The sequence below is a fragment of the Schistocerca serialis genome, chromosome 3, assembly GCF_023864345.2.
Source record: "Schistocerca serialis cubense isolate TAMUIC-IGC-003099 chromosome 3, iqSchSeri2.2, whole genome shotgun sequence".
In the NCBI taxonomy this organism is placed as follows: domain Eukaryota; kingdom Metazoa; phylum Arthropoda; class Insecta; order Orthoptera; family Acrididae; genus Schistocerca; species Schistocerca serialis.
The window spans coordinates 877,519,411-877,542,151 of record NC_064640.1 but is presented as its reverse complement, the minus strand read 5'-3'; the positions used below and the strand labels follow the sequence as shown (position 1 = coordinate 877,542,151).

Genomic DNA, 22,741 nt, shown 5'->3' with positions numbered 1-22,741 from the left:
CACCTCTCAGTGGACTGAAGGTGACACCACCTCAACCGTATATGGGTTGAGGGTGATTTCCCCTCTCAGTGGCAGGAAAGCATTATCATCCCAGTGTTGAAGCATGGTAAGAACCTCCTGGAGGTGTACAGCTACCACCCCATTAGCCTCACCAAAGTTATGTTCAAGTTGCTCAAACACATGGTAAGCCGGAGGTTGAGTTGGCTACCTGAGTCTCGGAGCCTTCTGGCTCTGTCCCAGGGTGGGTGCCGTAAGGGCTGCTCTGCCACCAATAATCTGGTCTGCCTGGAGTCTGCTATCCACAGGGCATTTGCCCACCATCATCATCTGGTTGCCATCTTTTTTGACATGTGTAAGGCGTACAATACGACACCATGCTTCATGAATGGGTTCTTGGGGGCCCGTTCCGCTTTTTATTCAAAATTTTCTGTCGCTTCATTCGTTCTGCGTGCAAGTTCCTTTGTCCTATAGTTCCTCCCGAGTCCAGGAGAATGGGGTCCTGCAAGGCTCTGCCTTGAATGTCTGCCTCTGTTCAGTTGCTATCAATGGACTAGCTGCAGCTGTGGGAATGTCCGTATCGGCGTCTTTGTATGCTGATGACTTTTGTCTGTACTATAGCTCCACTGGCATTCCAGTTGCTGAGGCTACAGGGCGCAGTCTTGGGCCATTGCGTACGGTTTCCAGTTCTCGGCTGCCAAGATGTGCGTCATTCATTTCTGCTGACGTTGCACTGTTCACCCTGAACCACGGCTTTATCTTGACGGCAAACCTCTTGCCATGGTGAAGATGCATTGGTTTTTGGGCTTGCTTTTTGATGCTTGGTTGACTTAGCTCCCTCATATTCGGCAGCTTAAACAAACATGGCACCATCTTGAGGAACGCTGTTTGTTGCTTGAGTCACACCAGCTGGGGTGCCGATCGGTCTACCCTTCTACGACTGGATCAGGCGTTGATTCAGTCCCGTTTCGATTATGGGAGCCTGGCTTACAGCTCTGTGTCACCTTCCTCATTGCGGTTGCTTGACCCCATACTTCACTGCGGGACCCGACTCGCAACTGGAGCTTTCCGCACAAGCCCTGTAGACAGTCTACTTGTGGAGGCTGGTGTCCCTCCGTTGTGGATCTGGTGCCAATGACTACTGGCTGCTTAAGCTGCACATGTTTGTAGCTTTCCCAGGCATCCAAATTACTGTCTCCTGTTCCCCACCTCGGTCGCCCATCTTCCAGAACGGTGGCCCTGGTCAGGGTGTACGATCGCGGTTTTCGTCCGGGCTCTTCTCTCTGGACTTGAGTTTTTCCCTCTCCCACCTCTTTTCCGGGCTCATATACATATACCCCTAGGGTGTGTGCCCCACCCATGCCTTTGGCTGGATTTGGCACAGGGCCCGAAGGACTCGGTCCCTCCTGAGGCCCTCTGCCACTGCGTTCTTTCCATCCTTACTGCATTTCACAGCTCTGACGTGGTCTATACTGACGGTTCGATGGTTGCTGGTCAAGTTGATTATGCTCTTACTCTTGGGGATCATTCTGAACAACACTCATTGCCGGCTGGCTGCAGTGTTTTCACTGCCAGGCTGGTCACCATCTCTCGTGCCCTCGAGTATATCCACTCCTGCTCAGGTGAGTCCTTCATTATCTCTAGTGACTCCCTTATTGGGTTACGAATTATTGACCATTGTTTTCCTCACTCTCGTGTGGTGATGGCTATCCAGGAGTCCATCCATGTTCGTGCCCGTTGCGGGCACTCCGTGGTTTTTATGTGGACCTTGGGTCACACGCTGGCCAAACAGGCTGTCGGTGCACTGGCTTTGGAGATTGGCCTTTCAGAGTGTGATCTCCGTGTAGTTTTGCGGCAGGAGGTTCTTGGTACCTGGGATGATAATGGCGCACCCTGCCTTCACCCAACAAACTTTGGATCGTCAAGGAGACCACCGGTGTGTGGTGCTCCTCCTTGTGGGCCTCTCACAAGGACTCTGTTGTACTCTGCCGGCTGCTCATTGACGACACCTGGATGACCCACAGTTATTTATTGCGCTGCAAGGACCAACCTCTCTGTCGCTGTGGTTCAGCATTGACAGTGGTCCACATTTTGTTGGACTGTCCGCTTTTAACTGCGCTCAGGCAGACATTTGCGCTGCCTGATACGCTCCCTGCCCTTTTAACAGATGATGCTGCCATGGCAGGCTTAGTGTTGAATTTTATTCATGCAGGGGGCTTTTATCGCTCGATCTGAGGGTTTGTCTCTTTCTTTCGTGTTGAGTCTGGCCTTTGGCCTACAGTGTTAGATTGGGCTTTTTAGTGTGTCTCTTGGTGGTTGGCTTTTGCTTTCTTTTGTTTCCATGGTCGGCCAACCACTGTAACACTCTGTGTGTTTTTAATTCCTCTTTTCTGGTCTTTGTGTATGTCTTTCTTATTCTGTGACATCCCTTAAACTTGAACTGCAAGGTAAATTTAAAGCAGTCTATATTAGATTATGAACAAGTCTCCAGCAAGTATTTTGATGTATGCTTTTTACACATATCATAAGTAACTAGAAAAGATGGAAAGGGGCGCCAGTACGTAACTTTCGCCGTTTTTTTTTGTGTCATGCATACAAATGTCAGGAGCCTTTTTTATGTATAAAGTGCCATTCTGTAATGCCATTTACACCCCCAAAATTTTTAATATTATTGAAGACTTAAATAACTAAAATGTCCACCTCCCAAAACTCAGTTTCCTGCTGGGGTCTAGATATTTTGGTAGTTAAAGTACACGTGATTATATGACCATCACTCACCATACTGGTCAGAATTGAACTTCGTGTTGTATTCTTCAATAGTTCTAAATGATCACTGAGGTGCCTACCACCCCTATATTGTGTTAGGCTTTCAAATATTTTATGCCTATGTCTAAGAGGACCTTTACTGTTGTTGAACTGCAATGAATCCCAGAAATTAAATAAGTGACTTATAATGGATTGTGTGAGCCATTGATTTGTACCAGCTACCAACTTACAAAGATAGATTTTGTGGCTAGGGCACTGATGACATTACCACATAGCACCATAAAACATAAAACACCAATCGTATCATATCCTTGGCTATTCCTGTACAGTTAGCAGCAAATAATAATAGTAAAATGATCCAGCTTGTATGTCAGATGCTGTTTGTTGAGAATGTGTGTTCTGTCCACGTTCCTAAGGGACTGGGAGGCTTATTGGGTACTTTGTAAAATGTAAAGAGGCTTCTTAACAGTCCTCACCTTGTTGTAATGCATTTAGGGGAAGAAACTTTGTAAGAATAATGTGGCGAAGGAGGATTAGGAGTTAATTTGCCATCAATAACAAGGTGATTAGAGACAGAAAAAGCAAAGATTTGGGAAGGAAAGGGAAGGAAATCAATAAAGTCAATTTCAAAGGAATCTTCTTGGCATTTGCATTAAGAATTTAGGGAAACAATGGAAAAACTGCATCTGTTCTGTTGTGGTTCAATAGTCAGGTACTTAAGTGTGAATTGCAGAGTAGTCATGTAGATGTACTCATACATGTCTGGATTGGTGGATGGGGATTTGAACACTGGCCTCCCAGATGTGTGTCATGTCTTTTACCAATGTACCAACTTGCTCTGAAGAGATATGGAGTTACAAAACTAGTTCTGTAAAAATATGGAGTTATGGAACACTTTGAACTTTGTAAAAGAGTTGATTCATATCAAGATCTTCCCCTCAGAGAGCCCAAGCTATTGCAACATCTACTTCCTCTCCTGTGCGGCAGTCACTCATCTCTGAATATCCTTCCTTCTCTTACTCTCTTTCTCATGGTGACAGCCTTCGATGCCAACCCAGCTACTCCCTGGATTTTGCATTCCTTTCTCAGGACATTCATTCGCGTACTTTGCATCACATTTTGACTTCAGTAATTTTTGGTCATTTTCTAGGTTTGACTTTCATTTTCCAAGTTTTTTCTATGGTGTGCGCACTACGTGCATAGGCTCTTGTATACACTTAAGTCAACTCAGTAGCCCATCTGACGTAATGGGGTCCCACTTCAGTGGTGCCCATGGCCCCTTTCCTGCTGGCGATCTAACACTCATCCCCCGATCTCGTGGCTTTGCTACATTGGTCACTACATGATGACCTTTCTGACAGTGTCCACTTTCTCATGATGCTGTCACTTCCTTGTCACAGATGAACCAACTACCATGTTGGCAGCTTCAGAGAGCTTACTGGCAGTTGGATGAGTCTGCTGTTACCTTACCCCCACTCCGCCCCTGTCAGACTGTCAACGAGGTTGTGCAAGGCATCTCCAACGCAATCAACCACATAACTGGAACTGCTATTCTTCTTTCAACAGGTCCTGTTCATCACCAGCTGGTGCCATGGTGGATCAGAGAAATTGCAGTAGCTGTTCAGGATCAGCAGCATTTCAAGACACACCCTTCGCAGACCAACCTCATCACTTTTTAAGTGACTTTGTGCTAAGGCTAATTATGTAATTAAATACAGTAAGAAGGAATGTTGGGAGTGCTATGTCTCCTCCCAGAGAATGAATGCCTCTTCATCCTGCGTGTGGGCCGAGCTCCATAGTCTTCTAGGCCACCAAAGATCCAAAACTCTGCCAGGTCTCTTTCTTCAGGAGGGTCTCTGTGCTGATGCATCAGCTTTTGCTGAACACTTTGCAATGGTTTCGCATCCTCTTCTTACACACCTGTCTTCCACATGCATCAAGTGACAAACTGAAGATGTCCTCCTCTCCTTTGTCCCCTTAGCATTCCGAATTATATCATGACCTATTCACAGGGTGAGAACTGCTTCAGGCTCTGGCCTAGTCTCACAATATGGCCCCAGGCTGAGTCCATTCAGAGTCAGATGATTCAACATGTGACTGTTGCTTAACAGCTCCATCTCCTCAGGATCTTCGACCATATTTGGCTTGATTGTGTCTTCCCTTCGAAATGGTGAGACAGTCTCATCATTCCAATCCTTAAGCCCAATAAAGACTAAACATCTGTTGGCAGTTACCAACCCATTAGCCTGAAAAATGTGCTCTGCAACCTGCTTGGAATTATGGTTGTCCACCGTTCATGCTGGGTTCTCGAATATCAGGGCCTTTTGTCCCCCTATCAATGTGGTTTTCAGGGAGGGATGATCCACAACTGACCATCTGGTGAGGTTGCAAACAGCAAATTAGACAGGCTTTTTCTAAACGCCAGTCTTTCTTGACCTACGTAATGCATATGACACCATGTGGCACCATCACATTTTACTTGACTCCCAAGACGAGGACATTCAAGGCTCCCTGCCAGTTTTTATCCTGTCAGTTGTTCCAGTTAGAGTTGGCCCTTCAATCAGCTTGTCATAGGTCGAAGAGAATGGCATCCCTCAGGGCTCTGTACTGAGTTTGCTCTCTTCCTCGTTGCCATCAGTAGGCTAGTGACCTCTGTCGAGCCATCAGTCACCCTGCACCATATGTTGACTTTTGCACGTGGCACAGCTCCCACTCGGTACCCCTCAGCTAAAAGCCAGCTCCAAGCTGCCATCTGACAGGTATCTTCTTGGACCCTTTTCCATGATTTCCAATTCTCTCCTGAAAAAACGTGGGTTGTGCATTTCTTGTTGTACCGTGGTCCATCCTAGCCCAGAACTCGGATACACAACATGTGGACATTGTTAGACAGTCCTGATTTTTGGTACTGCTCTTTGACAAGAAGAATACTTTTGGCTGCCACATATTTGTAAACTAAAACTAACTGCATGCAAAAGATCATGTTATCTTCTTCCTTGCCCATACCTCATTGGTCAGGGATCACGCCACATTCCTTCATGACTGCTGGGCCCTAGTCCAGTCCTGCTTCAACTATGGTAATCAGATTTATGGCTCCATGGTGCCCTCATCTTTGAAATTGTTAGACCCATTCCATCATTGTGGAGTTTGACTTGCCACCGGCGTCTTCCAGACTAGCCCCATTGACAGCCTCCTTGCTGGAGTGGGGATCTTCTGTTTTGAGTTCTGACGATACCAATAATTAATTGAAACCCTCAGCTGCCGACAGGTGTTGTTGACATACCTTGATGGGGACAGCTGAAAACGTGTGCCCCGACTATTAGGAACATTACATATGTAGATTGTGGACAGTTGGGATTGCGGATCTCACGGAAAGCGTGCAAGGGGTAAGTCCGTGCAGTCACGCTATTCATCTGTGTCCTTGGTGGCTCAGATGGATAGAGCATCTGCCATGTAAGCAGAGGTTCGAGTCCCAGTCGGGGTACTTATTTTCAGCTGTCCCCATCAAGGTATGTTAACAGCAGCTGTCAGCAGCTGAGGGTTTCAATTAATTATCATTTATTCTAGAGAAGCTCCACGGTCATCAATGGTATTTCTTCTTTCGAGAACAGTTACTATCTTCAGACATAAAATGAATTAGCAACGAACAAAAATCCTGGTTACTAGCGATAAATTTTGCGACTCTATTTTCAAAGAAGTAATTGAAATCTGTGTTACTGATAATTTAATCAACAGGCACACAGGCTTCCAACTGGGCAAGGCAAGGGTGCCAATACTATCCTCCATCAGAGCAGAAAGCAAGATTCAAAATGCAAGGTGCAACAGGGATGGTGGGCGGAAGACAACTGATACTCTCCCCCCAATAATGCGGCTGCACACACCCCACCACCGAGCACAGCGGGGGGCCGGTGAAGCCCAAACTCTGGACCAGCAGGCATAAATACCATAGGCACGCAGCAGACGCTCATTCCATCAGCACCACGTTACAATGGCAGAACAGTTATTCGCCAAAATATTGTGCACCTTCAATGATTGGATCTGGCAGTACATCTGAGAACCTTGTAAGCAGGATAGGATATGTCGGATCTCAGGAAATTGTCGAATGGTGATTGCATAGCTGAGGAAGAATTGGTACTGTCAGAACTCAAAACAGAAGATCCCCACTTCAGCAAGGAGGCTGTCAATGGGGCTAGTCTGGAAGACGCCGGTGGCAAGTCAAACTCCACAATGATGGAATGGGTCTAACAATTTCAAAGGTGAGGGCACCATGGAGCCATAAATCTGATTACCATAGTTGAAGCAGGACTGGACTAGGGCCCAGCAGTCATGAAGGAATGTGGCGTGATCCCTGACCAATGAGGTATGGGCAAGGAAGAAGATAACATGATCTTTTGCATGCAGTTAGTTTTAGTTTACAAATATGTGGCAGCCAAAAGTATTCTTCTTGTCAGAGAGCTGTACCAAAAATCAGGACTGTGTAACAATGTCCACATGTTGTGTATCCGAGCTCTGGGCCAGGATGGACCACGGTACAACAAGAAATGCACAACCCACGTTTTTTCAGGAGAGAATTGGAAATCATGGAAAAGGGTCCAAGAAGATACCTGTCAGATGGCAGCTAGGAGCTGGCAGAGCTGGCTTTAGCTGAGGGTACCGAGTGGGAGCTGTGCCACATGCAAAAACCACTTTTGGTTCAGCATGTTATGGCTGTGTGTGTCTTAGACAGGATAGCTCTCAGTTTGGCTGGAGATCTGTTCACCATCCTTGCTGACACTGACACCAGTGGTACATGTGTTCTAAAATTATGTGAACTGTTTGGCCTTTTCCATGAAGTGCTGAATAGGAGTATTGGACTTCAAAGGATTGTAAACTACTATGCATGTGGGGACAGCCTTCATCAGTCCATCCCCCTTTCCTCTCCTCCCCACCATGTGAATGGCATGTTGACTTTTTGTCAGGGCATTCATGAGCACAATTCTGAGCACCACACATCCACAGTTGGCATCATTATCAACAATAATCCCTGTTAAGATACAAGGACATGATTTATGATATCTGAACTCTTACCCAAAAACATCACATAAATATAATGCAAAGTCAGTTCTTAAGAATCTGGGTGGCAGAATATCAACAGGAATGAATCTGACTGGCCATCATTGACAGTTTTCTGTTGTGTTTGTTACAGAAGACTTTTAAATGTGGATTGATACATATCATTAGCAATAAAAAGTACTTCAGATTTTCTAGAGTCTAAAGGTAGAAACAGCAGCTCTGTGTGAGGCCTACGTGTACATTTACTATAGCAAAAAACTGTCATTACTGCTCCCCCCTCTGCAGACATATATCTTAGTGTGTCACAGGTATTCTCCTTGGAGACACTGGATGCTAATGTGGCCATTGACAGGCTGAAACAGAAAGTAGATTGATCTGACTAAGGAACTGTTCGCAATGTTTTCTGGTGTAATGGTTAACAAGAATACATGTACAGGTTACCTTGCGCAGAGCCCCATTTTCTGCAGTGTGTTATGAACAGTATGTTTTCAAACACTGCTTCCATCCCTAGCACTTTTGTCTACTACCCATTGTGATACAGATCACTGCGTATTTCAGTTTACAGCAAATACCCATATCTATACTAATAATTAAACTGTAAAGCTGTCATGGTTAGATTAGATTAATACTTGTTCCATAGATCATGAATACGACACTTTGTAATGATGTGGAATGTGTCAGGTTAATAAAAGATGTCTGTACAAGATATTACATTACACAAAATATTGTATATATATATATATATATATATATATATGAATATAATAGAGGGAAACATTCCACGTGGGAAAAATATATCTAAAAAGAAAGATGATGAAACTTACCAAACAAAAGCGCTGGCAGGTCGATAGACACACAAACAAACACAAACATACACACAAAATTCTAGCTTTCGCAACCAATGGTTGCCTCGTCAGGAAAGAGGGAAGGAGAAGGAAAGACAAAAGGATATGGGTTTTAAGGGAGAGGGTAAGGAGTCATTCCAATCCCGGGAGCGGAAAGACTTACCTTAGGGGGAAAAAAGGACAGGTATACACTCGCGCACACACACACATATCCATCCATACATACACAGACACAAGCAGACATTTCAATGTCTGCTTGTGTGTATATATATATATATATATATATATATATATATTCAGCCAATGAGTAGAAGGAGTTGTCATCTAAAAATTCTTTTAATTTATTTTTAAATGTTAGTTGCCTATCTGTCAGGCTTTTGATGCTGTTTGGTAGGTGACCAAAGACTTGAGTGGCAGCATAATTTACCCCTTTCTGTGCCAAAGTCAGATTTAACCCTGCATAGTGAAGATCATCCTTTCTCCTGGTGTTGTAGCTATGCACACTGCTATTACTTTTGAGCTGGGTTGGATTATTAACAACAAATTTCATAAGTGAATATATATACTGCGAGGATCCCTAGATCCTTAAATGTCTGTCTGAACTTGCTATTCTCCAAAACTACTAGATGAATTTTCGTGGGGTTTTCGCAGGTAATTTGGCATAGCTTAGGCCGAAATGTGCTTTATTTCATCAAAAACAGAACACAGAGGAAAAAGATACTGTCATTCAGAGTTTTATCTAAAATCGTCTGCTTAGTGCAGTAGTTCAGATGTTTAATCACCATGGTTTAGTACACCAAAGAAGCAATAGTTGGCACTGTTAGTTTTGTAGTATACCAAAGAACCAATACATAGTGACAGAATTAAGTGCCACAATCTTATCTTTACAAATAAAAACTAACATTGAATTTACTTGGCTAGGATGTACAAATTTACTACTTTCACTTTGTGTATTAAAAACTTAATGACATTGCTTTGCCTCTTTTGAAAGGTTTTATGTACGTTCTTTGCTAGGAACAAGGGATTTATTAAGTTTGTGTTGTGATTTGGGTGTGTACTCATTACATTTAGATTTAGTGTTGTTTACAAATAAAAATGCTGTGATACAGTCAAGTGTTTCTGAAAACATTAGAACAATTAAGACTGAAGAGTATGCGGCCACAAGAACTCAATGAAGATTGTGAGGCGAGACTTGCTGCAGCATGAGAACATGAGCCTTTAACTTGCTCTTTCGAAAGTAGTTCTGGAAGTGAAGTGTGACATAACTCTGATCTAGAATGTCACACATTATCTTGCTCCTCAGAACCCTTCACTTACAGAGGCATAAAGTTATGTCTCTGGTATGTAACAACAGAGAAGGTGAAATTTTGATGAGAGTGGTGCAGGTGAAAGAGTTCCACAGCTGAACCAGGAAGATCTCGTGTATTGACAGGCGTGGACTGTAGAGCATCAAGGAGAGTGTTGTAAGAGATCCCATGAAATTAGTGGAAGGAATCACTCACAAGTTTCAAAGTGCTACCAGCAGTGCTCACTGTGCATAGGGAGTTAAAAAGAATGGGGTACATTGGTGCAGCAATTCCTCATAATCCATGCATTTCGGCTAATGCTGAGCAATGCTTGAGTTGGTGTAAGGAGCTGGACAGTGCATTAATGGAAAGGAGTTATTTGGAGTGTTGAATTATGCTGTACCATGTGGCAATCTGAATGAAGGGTTAGGGTTTGGCAAATGTCTGGAGAACTTTATCTGTCATGATGTGTAGTGCTAACAGTGAAATATGGAAAAGGTGGTGTTACAGTATGGAAGGTGTTTTTCATGATCCCCTTATTGCCCTTAATAAAATGCTAAATATGGAAGGATATGAACACATTTTACAGTATTATGTACTGCATACAGTAGAGGCACAGTGTGGAGACAGTGATTGATTGTATTAGCGGGGCAATGCACCCTGCCATAGAGCATCTGCGAGACAATGGTTTGTGGATGACTTCATTCGTGAAGCAGACTGGCCTCCTCAGAGTCCTGACCTGAACTCAATGGAACACTTGTAGGATGACTTAGAACATCCCAGTATCCAATGTAGACACCTTCTCTTGTTTCAGCTCTTGAAGAATAATGTGCTGCCATTTCTTCACAGACGTTGACACGCCATTGAAAGCGCCCCCAGCATAGTTCAAGCCATGCTGAAGGTGAAGGGTTGACAAACTGCTCTAATAAGTGTCCATACACTTTGATCAGATAGTGTAACTCAAAGGTGGTTAGTTTAAACTCAAATCTCTGAAGTAGTTGTGAGACTGGTGCATTTTCCAATCAATGGTGTGAAACTGTACAGGACTGCAGAATGTTTTGTCTCCACATCTGGACTGCAAGTGCAAAGATAACGGGATAGTGTATATTGTGGTACAGCATGTGACCCTCCTTTGATGTGATCAGATTTAAACAGCAATAAAATCACCAAAATTCCAGGTGGTTACATATATTACTGGGTTCAGTATCTGAACACTGTGACATATACTGCCTAACAAACCTGAATAGTGTGAAATTCACCTACCCAGCCCTATTACAGCTGGTTATATGGTCCCTTTCAATTATAGAGGTGCTAGTATTGCTTTGTATGTGTCATGAGCTAGTTTTCGTTGATAGTTTTGTACTCTGCATGTGTATGTGTGGCCATATACTGAAGTTAGTTAGTATTATCAAATCTTGGACATATTATCATGGTTGTACTGTTTCATGGGAAGTAGTTATTTACATAATTAATGATGATATGCATACAGACTGGATGATGTCACAGTGGAGCTATTCTATTTTGGTAACCTACTTTCAGTGTACACTCTCTCTCTCTCTCTCTCTCTCTCTCTCTCTCTCTCTCTCTCTCTCTGTCTGTCTGTCTGTCTGTCTGTCTGTGTGTGTGTGTGTGTGTGTGTGTGTGTGTGTGTGTGTGTGTGTGTTTACATTTATGAACTAATGTGTTAAATGTTTGTTTGTACGCCAGGTAAAAATTAATACAGTGAGAGGTGCAGACCCAGCAGGCCTATAAAGGAAAATATAGCAGCCCATCTCAGCAGGAATGTCAAGTGAAGCGGAGACTAGTGTACAGGGCCATGTAAGTTGTGTTGACCAAGTTTAAGTCATGATACGAGAACCTGAAATATTTCACACCTAACATTTTCTTATGCTTTCTGTATGTTGTATAGAGTGTCAGGACTGGGAAAAGAAAATTGAGAGTGAAATCTTCTGAGTTATTAGTTTGTCACTTTCTCTGATGTTGTTATCTCTGTGCCAATATCTTTTTCCAGTCTTTTGTTATCTGCATGTGGCCAGAAACTCAAATAAATTATCTACACTTACAAGATTACCTGTAGAATTTCCATCTCTTTTTCACACTGAAGATTTTACTCAGTGTTTAAATGTTGTACTTTTTAAAATGTGTGTATACAAACTTTTCACTCTAGATGGAAATCTTAATTACTTCACAGAGTGCCAAATGAACTCAGGAAATATGTATCTTTTTTGTAGATACTATAAAAGTTTAACTTCTGTCTCTCTCTGTCCTGGCGAGTAATTTGTTTTTAAAATGTGTGGATAAAAATCCTAGGTCAATATTGCTAAAATTCCTTCATTGATTACTAGTTTCAACTGACTGGTGAGTTATGATACTGATACACACTGAATGAAGTAATAATTTTTGTTGATCTGAAGATGGCTCACCAATTACCTGAAACTAGTAATCAATAAAAGAATTTTAGCGATCTTGACCTAGGATTTTTTTTTTTCCCCCACACATTTTAACATAACAGATCAACTATCTTCCAGTTGACAATGTCAAATAACAATGTGATTTGTTTTTCTTAACAAGAATTAACTTGAATTCGACCAATATTCAACTTTCCAAACTCACAAAAGGCAAATAGCATGATAGTTTGTAACAAAAGAGAGCTGTGACTGAAATTTTAGATGTTAATTATTCTAAATGTTTAATGGCTTTCAGAAGGAACTGTAAGTTTCAATATCCTTTACAAATAGTCAAATGTGTCATATGAGGGTGCCAAGATTTAACAAACAGGCACGAGGTGATGTGGTTGAGATGTGAGACTACTATTGTTTCAAATTAAAAATGTAATAAAATGGGCTAGGCTATTTTTATTCTATTTTTAATGGAATTTTATGACCACTGACATTACTTAAAACCATGTTTCAAAGAATTTTATTGTTTCAAAATTGCAATTTGTGTTCGGAAAGAATGGCAGGTCAGAAATTGGCAGAGTATTTTATTTACCGTGAGCATTTAAAGGAACAGCATTTTTTTAAAATGGAAATTTAATGTGAAGGTACTTGTTCAGTGATTTATTATTATTATTATTATTATTTGTGTAAAAGCTTAACAACAGTGCCTTATATAACTTTGCTTAACTTTTGATAATCAATCAGTATTAGAAAAAAATGGTTCACAGTATTTCTTCAAGGCTTCCATCAGTGATAAGTTTTGTGAAGGTCAGTCAAAATCAGTTGTTGTTCTTCCCAAAAATAGGCAATATCATACACGTGATTGAGGGCGATTGGCATATGGCCCACCGTGAGATAGCTAGGCGTCCTTAGCCATATTAAAGACTGCATTCATCTCACTTTGCATGAACATTTAGCTGTGAAAACATCTCTTCATGATGGACTCTGCACAATTTGACCAAAGCTCAAAAATGGGCTGCGTCAATTGGTGTAAGGAAATGCTCAAAAATTTGACTGAGGAAAGGCAAAATATGTAGACAGCATTTAACAGGAGACAAAACTTGGATAGAATTGGGGAAATAAGCAGCAATCAACTCTTTCAGAGTTCCCAGGTGAAATGAAGCCAACAAAAGTGGTTCATTAACAAAGCACTTCCAAGAAATATCACTTTTCTTATCAAACAATGGAAAATCCAGGATGGAATGATGACAATGTTATCAAAAGGATAGATTGGCTGTTTGGCTGAACCCTTAATTCTTAAGTCTTTTTGTAGAGCCTGTCTGCAACTCAAAATCTCTGCTAGATGGTGAGTAGCAATATATTCTTTTCACAATATTGTCACTCTTTAATCAGGTTACATTGGATGTGGCATTACCATTCTTTCAGAATATTGACGAATGGTTGACAGTGAGCGGTATACAGTGATTTGTTTGCCACAAGTCCTCAATGAAACCACGCAAAACAAATAAAAATGTTGTGTTCTCAAGCAGAATAATGTCAGGTATCCAATAGCATGTCAAACAGTTGATTATTTGATAGAGAAAAACATTGAATAAATGTCTCATTGCCCCTATGCACCTGATGTATTTACTAACAACTTCTTTTTGTTCCCTTATGTCTGACAAAAAATTCAAAAACAGCGATTTTTGTACTCTTAAAGAAGCTGTTGAATCCCTCCAAAACAATGTTTTTTTTAAAAAAAAAAGTTCCAACATCATAGTGGAAATAATGTTTCCAGAACTTGACGCATTCCAAAGGGAATAAATTTTAAAGATCCAGATTTTGAGAAAAAGTAAAATGAGTACCAAAAATTGCTTTTCTTTCATTGTTTTTGTGGAAATTTGAAAGGTGAGTTTCATATTCAAGTGCTATTCACTGGGTTGAAGTGTTAGGTTTTCTAAGATAAGACATTGTCATACTGTTAAAATGCCAATATAGTCCATAGGTCAATGGCACTGTCAAATGCCAGGATATAAACTCAGAATGATGAACACCCCCCAGGGGGTCCACAACTCTTTTGTGGATACATGCGTAGCGAGCACGGGACCCCGAGCTAATGTGACCCTCCTTCCTTTCCAGACTGCATACCTTCCTTTTCCGCATCCTTCCCTATCCCCCGTCTTCGCCCCCCCTCCCCTCACCCCTGGCTCTTTCCTTCCCTTTCTCCCCCTTTTGTAATATGGTTTGTGCCTACGTCCGGAGACGGACGCTCGTAAGTGTAACGCATTCTTCGCCTTTTCTGCTTGTATGTCTTCATCCTTCCTTTGTCCTTCTTTTTTCCTTACCTTTTCTCTTTCCCCTTTTCTCCGCTGCGGCGTTTGAGACCTCTCTTCTTTCCTTTCCCTTTCTTTGTTTTTCCCTTTCTCTTTCTTCCTCCCTGTGCTTGTCTGAAGGCCGACCCACGCATTTTTGTGCGTAGCCGGTGACGGGGTAACGCGTAATTCCCCGCCCCGGGTAGACAGGTAGGACACGTACGTACCCCGTGGTAACGGCCAGGCCCAGGGAGGGGTGATTACCCTAGCTGATACCTTCCGAAAGTGCCGATTGATCCCTCCGTCCATTTCTCGGGAGGTGTGACCTGAGGTGTGAACAATCACCGAAGGTGGGGGTGCCCTCAGAGAGGGCCCCCACAAGGAAGAAGCACGCCATCGGAGACGCCAGTAATCATGGGGGATACTTTCGCAATGGTTTCCTCATCTTCTACTATGTCTGCTCACAAGCGTAAGTTCAATGAGTCTCAGCCACAGACAGTCCTTCCATCGTTGCCACAGTTCCTTGTTATTTCTTGGTCTGACAAAGGTCGTGACTTCTCCACGGTCAACCCTTTCATTATTCAGAAAGGTGTCGACACAATTGCAGGTCCTGTAAAGTCTTGTTCCAGATTACGAAATGGCTCCTTGTTGTTAGAAACAGTCAGTGCCCTCCAGGCACAAAAATTGCTGCATACTTCACTGCTCCACACCTTCCCTGTCCGGGTTGAAGCGCACCACACTTTAAATTCCTCGCGTGGAGTCGTTTATATATGCTCCCTTGATGGATTGTCTGACGAAGAAATTCAGCACTACCTGTCTGACCAGGGCGTAACGGCTGTTCATAGAGTTATGAAAAGGGTTGACACGAACATCATTCCAACCCACACTGTCTTCTTGACATTTGACAAAGTTCAACTCCCATCAAAAATCAAAGCAGGCTATGAGATAATTTCCGTTCGCCCTTACGTCCCAAACCCTACGCGTTGCTATCGGTGTCAGCGGTTCAATCACAGCAGCCAGTCCGGTTCCAATCCGGCCAAATGTGTTACATGTGGCAAGGATGCCCATGAGGGTGCTTGTCCACCTCCATCCCCTCGCTGCATCAACTGTATGGGTGACCATGCTGCTTCCTCTCGAGATTGCCCTGTTTTTAAAGACGAAAAGCTCATCCAGGAAATCAGAGTGAAGGAAAAGGTGTCGACCTTTGCTGCTCGAAAATTATTCGCCAGTCGACAACCCACCGTGCCTCAGACAGCAAAATACAGCACTGTCCTTGCTTCTCCTCGGCCAACAAAGGAGGCGGCCACGCAGACTTGCGACCTCACCTTTAGTGCCACGGTCGTCAGATCGGCCAGCGCAAAGATCGCCCGCTCAACCTCACCACTTTCGCCTGCCCACTCTATGGCTCACCCTTCATCGGGTTCTGCTAAATCTCGAGCCCAAAAGTCAGACACCAAGACTTCGAAAAAAGAGCATACTCGTGAAGATTTTTTACGTACCCCAACTTCACAACCATCGGTTCCTCCTTCATCTAAACATCATATTTCCAAGAAGGCTACTAAGAAACCCAGTTCATCTCCTTCTCTGCCAAAGCGTGTCCCATCTACAGTACCACCCAGCGGAAATCACCCTCGGCCGTCTTCTGTGTCGCCGAGGCACACTGCTGGCGGCCAATCAACCGGCCGATCGCAGGTGGCAGGAGCTGCTCCTGAACAACCTATGGATCAGGATCTTCTGCCTTCGGCTGAATGCTATTCCATGCTGTCGGTCGCAAGCTCTGAGCAGTTGTTGAGTTGACGGTAACCTTGGTCACATTCCTCCATTTTCTGTTCACCCCATGTCCATTATCCACTGGAATATCCGCGGCATTCGAGCCAATCGGGATGAATTGTCGATCCTCTTACGGTCCTGCTCGCCAGTCATCTTCTGTCTTCAGGAAACAAAGCTGCGTCCCCATGACCGCTTTGTTCTCCCCCATTTTCAGTCCGTCCGATTTGATCTCCCCTCTGTTGAAGGCACTCCAGCACATGTAGGACTCATGATTCTTCTCCATGATACTCTCCATTATCACCCAGTCCCCTTAAACACTTCCTTCCAAGCTGTCACTGTCCGTCTTTCCCTTTCTGGATATACCTTTTCTCTTTGTACTGTATACATTCCATCGTCTACACCAATGGCACGAGCTGATCTCCTTCATCTTCTTGGTCAGATTCCACCCCCCTATTTGCTGGTTGGGGACTTCAATGCCCACCACCTGCTTTGGGGATCTCCACATCCTTGTCCACGTGGCTCACTATTGCTAGACGTCTTCCACCAAGCGGATCTAGTTTGCCTCAACACTGGGGTCCCTACATTTTTGTCTGCCTCCACGACAAATTTCTCTCATTTGGACCTTTCGGTCGGTACTGTTCCGCTAGCTCGGCACTTCGAATGGTTCGCCCTTGATGATACACACTCGAGTGACCACTTTTCATGTGTCCTTAGACTGCAGCCTCAACTGCCATATATGCGCCCGCGACGCTGGAAGTTTGCCCAAGCCGATTGGACACTTTTTTCGTCTCTAGCGACATTCGATGACCGTCACTTTCCCAGCGTCGACGATGAGGTCACACATATTACCGACGTTATTCTTACAGCTGCGGAACGTTCAATACCACGCATCTCTGAATTGCCCTGGCGCCCCCCAGTTCCTTGGTGGAACGAGGCGTGCCGTGACGCAATACGTGAGCGGCAACGTACTCTTCGCGTTTTCCGCCACCATCCTACTTTGGCCAACTGTATCCGCTATAAGCAGTTCCATGCATGATGCCGTCGCGTCATCCGCGATAGCAAGAAGGCAAGCTGGAAATTCTTTATTAGCTCATTTAACACCTTCACTCCCTCCTCGGAAGTTTGGAGTCGGCTTCGACGGTTCTCAGGCGCGCCTAGTTTCTCCTCGGTCTCTGGGCTCACTGTCGCGCATGATACTTTAGTGGACCCCGTCGCAATTTCTAACTCATTGGGTCAGCACTTTGCTGAGATTTCGAGCTCTTCAAATTACCCGCCAGCATTTCTCCCGAAGAAACGTGCAGCGGAAGTGCGACCTCTTGCTTTCTCCTCTCAAAATCGCGAAAGCTACAATACTGTTTTCTCCATGCGGGAACTCCAACATGCACTCTCTTCTTCTCGCTCCTCCGCCCCGACCGGATGGTATCCACGTCCAAATGTTGTTGCGTTGAAGCGTGTGGCTGGATTAGGCATTCCTCTGGCAGCAAAATGCAATGTGCTGGACAGATAGCAGCTCTGGTGGAAGGCCAAGTTCAAGAGACACCTAGTTGAGGATTGTGAACCCAGGACCCCTCAGAGATGCCCAGGAGCCTGATGATTACCTGAAAGAGACCTCAGCAGAACACCAACACAATTAAATCTAGAGCAACCCATAAGCCAGCAGTTAACAGAGGCAGCAGCTAGTTGGAGATGAGGTTGGGTGGTCCACATTTGGCCAACAGGGCTAGTTCATAGTAGTCCTCGGCATAGACAACAGACAAAAACAAATCCCGCTAGGCCCATACGGTGAGTATTTATGGCAAACTTGCCCAGCTTTGTTATGACTGGGGTCATGCCACTGGTCATGTAAGGGGGGTGGAATTTCACAGGCAGTATACTGACCTGCCTGGCTAGGGTTGTGAAGTCTGCTAGGAAGAGTGTTTTGCAATGATACAGAAGTTGCATTATTGCTCCGAAATTTGAAAGTTGCAGAGTGGGTGCCATCTGCATTTCCCTCTGATGATCATACTAGAAATGATGATTGTTGATGACAGGCACTTTTTCATTGACCGTGTGTGACCTTAGAGGTAATTTCAAATGATTAGCCCTTATGGAACTCGCTCAGTTTGGCATACCTGGGTTACTGATCTAGGAAGTGGTTTATTCCCACTAACTACACTCCTGGAAATGGAAAAAAGAACACATTGACACCGGTGTGTCAGACCCACCATACTTGCTCCGGACACTGCGAGAGGGCTGTACAAGCAATGATCACACGCACGGCACAGCGGACACACCAGGAACCGCGGTGTTGGCCGTCGAATGGCGCTAGCTGCGCAGCATTTGTGCACCGCCGCCGTCAGTGTCAGCCAGTTTGCCGTGGCATACGGAGCTCCATCGCAGACTTTAACACTGGTAGCATGCCGCGACAGCGTGGACGTGAACCGTATGTGCAGTTGACGGACTTTGAGCGAGGGCATATAGTGGGCATGCGGGAGGCCGGGTGGACGTACCGCAGAATTGCTCAACACGTGGGGCGTGAGGTCTCCACAGTACATCGATGTTGTCGCCAGTGGTCGGCGGAAGGTGCACGTGCCCGTCGACCTGGGACCGGACCGCAGCGACGCACGGTTGCACGCCAAGACCGTAGGATCCTACGCAGTGCCGTAGGGGACCGCACCGCCACATCCCAGCAAATTAGGGACACTGTTGCTCCTGGGGTATCGGCGAGGACCATTCGCAACCGTCTCCATGAAGCTGGGCTACGGTCCCGCACACCGTTAGGCCGTCTTCCGCTCACGCCCCAACATCGTGCAGCCCGCCTCCAGTGGTGTCGCGACAGGCGTGAATGGAGGGACGAATGGAGACGTGTCGTCTTCAGCGATGAGAGTCGCTTCTGCCTTGGTGCCAATGATGGTCGTATGCGTGTTTGGCGTCGTGCAGGTGAGCGCCACAATCAGGACTGCATACGACCGAGGCACACAGGGCCAACACCCGGCATCATGGTGTGGGGAGCGATCTCCTACACTGGCCGTACACCACTGGTGATCGTCGAGGGGACACTGAATAGTGCACGGTACATCCAAACCGTCATCGAACCCATCGTTCTACTATTCCTAGACCGGCAAGGGAACTTGCTGTTCCAACAGGACAATGCACGTCCGCATGTATCCCGTGCCACCCAACGTGCTCTAGAAGGTGTAAGTCAACTACCCTGGCCAGCAAGATCTCCGGATCTGTCCCCCATTGAGCATGTTTGGGACTGGATGAAGCGTCGTCTCACGCGGTCTGCACGTCCAGCACGAACGCTGGTCCAACTGAGGCGCCAGGTGGAAATGGCATGGCAAGCCGTTCCACAGGACTACATCCAGCATCTCTACGATCGTCTCCATGGGAGAATAGCAGCCTGCATTGCTGCGAAAGGTGGATATACACTGTACTAGTGCCGACATTGTGCATGCTCTGTTGCCTGTGTCTATGTGCCTGTGGTTCTGTCAGTGTGATCATGTGATGTATCTGACCCCAGGAATGTGTCAATAAAGTTTCCCCTTCCTGGGACAATGAATTCACGGTGTTCTTATTTCAATTTCCAGGAGTGTATATACCACTGTGAGCTTTGTGCATGTTCCAGTGTCTACCATGGGACACGACAGTGGAAATTTGTTTCTCCCCAAGTACTTTCTCTATTTATAATTCAGTGGCGGTAGAGATATCTATGGAACCTTCTCAAACTAAAGTTCACTGACTTTCAAGCTTTTCTCTGTGCAACTGCTATGAATCTTCAGCTAAGCCCAGGAAGTATTATTGTAATTGGTCAGGAGGAAAAATCACTCAAGTCTGAGAAAAGTAAGGCTATCAATATGATAGATGTGCTACATACAGTGGTCAGTTTTTTCCTTCTGCACACGCAACACACAGGAATGATTCATGTTGTCTAAGGTGAGACTTCATCTCCAGCCCACTGGTGTGGCCTCGTCAGTCTCCTGAGCTCAACATCTCACTAATCATTGGAAGATGCTGACTCAGTTTTTCAGGTGGATTGAGGGAAGAATGCGAAGACATTTATGAGGTATAATTGTATGTTTACAGGCTTGGAGTCAGTGCTAAGGGCGTAGGAACAAGTTCTTGGTCCAGGAGTCACAAGTGGTTGTCCGTACCATGTGCAGTGATGAGGTGCAAAACTATATTTTTATATTATAAGTTAACTGGAGCAAATTGTATGTAAATCGAAGAACATCGTATAATAAGGGGCAACTGAATGAGGCCATCTTGATTTAGGCTTTCTGTGGTTTACCTAAGTCACGTAAGGCAAATGGCAGGATGGTTCCTTCATTGAGTCAATGGCCGGCCACCTGTTCTCATAAAAATTATTTTATGATGACGAAGCTTGTATCATTGTGAGATGAACCCTGGGTATATAAATAAATAAAATACATAAATGCTGTAAAGCTACAGAATATAGAAACACTATGTTCACTCACACTAGAAGATGCGAATTGTTTTGGTTACTAGGCAACCTGAAGTGTAAGCTTTCGAGATTGTATTTATGAGAATAAAACTGAACAAATCCTGAAACAGAAGTTTTATTCTAAAGACAAAAATCCCTATAGGCCTCTTAAAACATAAATTTCTTCATCAACAGCAGTTTATCAATTCATACATAATATTGCTCAATATAAAATTCATCCGAGGTATCATCTGATTCAGGCTTTGAGCTATTAATTGACCCATACTAGAATTTTGCTTGAACACTGTTACGTGGTCCTTAACCAACATTATTTTGTTACCTTAGGTACACAGGCACACTTTGTTCCATGGGAAGTTGTAATTGATTTATATTTTGACAATTAGTCAAGTTGCACCATAAATTTCTTTTCTGTCGTAATTTGTTTCAGTACCTCTCCCCATTTGTTATTTGATCTACCCTACTAATCTTCAGCACTCTCCTGTAGCATCACATTTAAAAATTGTCTATTATTATCTTCTTATGTGTACTCTGTATCATCAATGTTTCACTGCCATAGAAAGCTACACTCCAGATGGATACATTCAAAAAATAGATGCTAACATTTAATCTTATTTTCAGTGTTAATAAACTTCTCATTTTCAGAATGGCTACTGTTGCTGTCACCAACCTGTATTTTGCATCATCTTTACCATTGTAACTTGCTGCCCAGTTAGCAAAATTCATCTACTAATTTTAGTGTCTCATTTCATAATATAATTCTTTCATCAGTGCCCGATTTAAAGTGATTGCTTTCCACTGATCCTTTTCTTTACTTTTGTTGTTCTTCTTACAACCTCTTTGCAGGACGCTATCCATTCCGTTCAACTGATATTCCAACTGTTTTGCCACCTCTGACAGAATTACAATGCATTCACCAAAATTAAAAGTTTTTATTTCTTTCCCTGAACTTTAATTCCCTTTCAAAGTTTATCCTTCGATTCCTCTACTGCTGACTCGATGTGCAGATGAAATTACATTAGGAATAGGCGTGTTGTTAATGAGAAGCAAAATGAATTCTGTGTTTGTGATAAGTGAAATATTTTTGCATGAGTGTAACTGTTCAAACCATTTGTTCAGTACTATGTGTGTGCACATTTTTACCAACACAAATTCTTGTCACCGGCTGATATATGCCATATGCCTTTTCAGGTGGATCTGGCCAGTTTTTATGATAAAAAGCAGTGTGAATGTTTGAATGAATCTGACGAAAATGGATTTAAAAATTGCCTCACAAATTCTCCAAGTTATCTGGAGTCTGACTGTGATGAACAGGTTAGTATCAAAACACACTATGAAAAAGACTGTCTACACATTTGTCGATTATAAAAGTTATTTTCATGTACTGATATGAAGAATATCAACTGTATTATCATCATTTGAAAATGTAGAAATATGTTACATATTTATTCTTCCCATCCCTTATCTTTGCAGCTTATAATATCAATTTCATTCATGCAACCTGTGAAAATCCATTCAATAAAACTTAAAGCTGATAAAGAAAAAGGACCAAAAACCATAAAACTTTTCATTAATCGCACACAGACCCTCGATTTTGACTCGGCAAATTCTTATGCCCCAGTTCAGGAATTAATGTAAGTATGTTTACTGCTTTTGCTTATATTTGATGTATTTATGAGGTTAGTTACAAACTAAATCATTAGCCATTCATACATGTGGGCCTCAGCCTTTTATTTATTTATTTTTTTTTTTTTTTAAACTCATTATCAGTTGTGCAGTGTTGAGATGGGGCTGACAAGTGTTTTGATGAAATATTTGCTAACAAGAAATTTGTGATATACTTTAATTGTAATAGGCTTGGTCATTTTACAGTATATTGATAATTTTTACTTTTTGG

At 43.6% G+C, this 22,741-nt stretch overlaps 1 protein-coding gene across 2 annotated transcripts in view; it reads left to right on the top strand.

Annotated features, from left to right (window-relative positions):
* LOC126471072 (thioredoxin-like protein 1) overlaps positions 1–22,741 on the top strand; it is a 68,910-nt gene that overhangs the window by 9,065 nt on the left and 37,104 nt on the right. For both annotated transcript variants that reach the window (XM_050099145.1, XM_050099144.1), the window contains exons 2-4: positions 11,651–11,761; positions 22,036–22,158; positions 22,318–22,478. In XM_050099145.1, coding sequence (XP_049955102.1) covers positions 11,726–11,761; positions 22,036–22,158; positions 22,318–22,478 — 320 coding nt within the window. In that variant the 5' untranslated portion in view covers positions 11,651–11,725. The remainder of the gene's footprint in view (positions 1–11,650; positions 11,762–22,035; positions 22,159–22,317; positions 22,479–22,741) is intronic.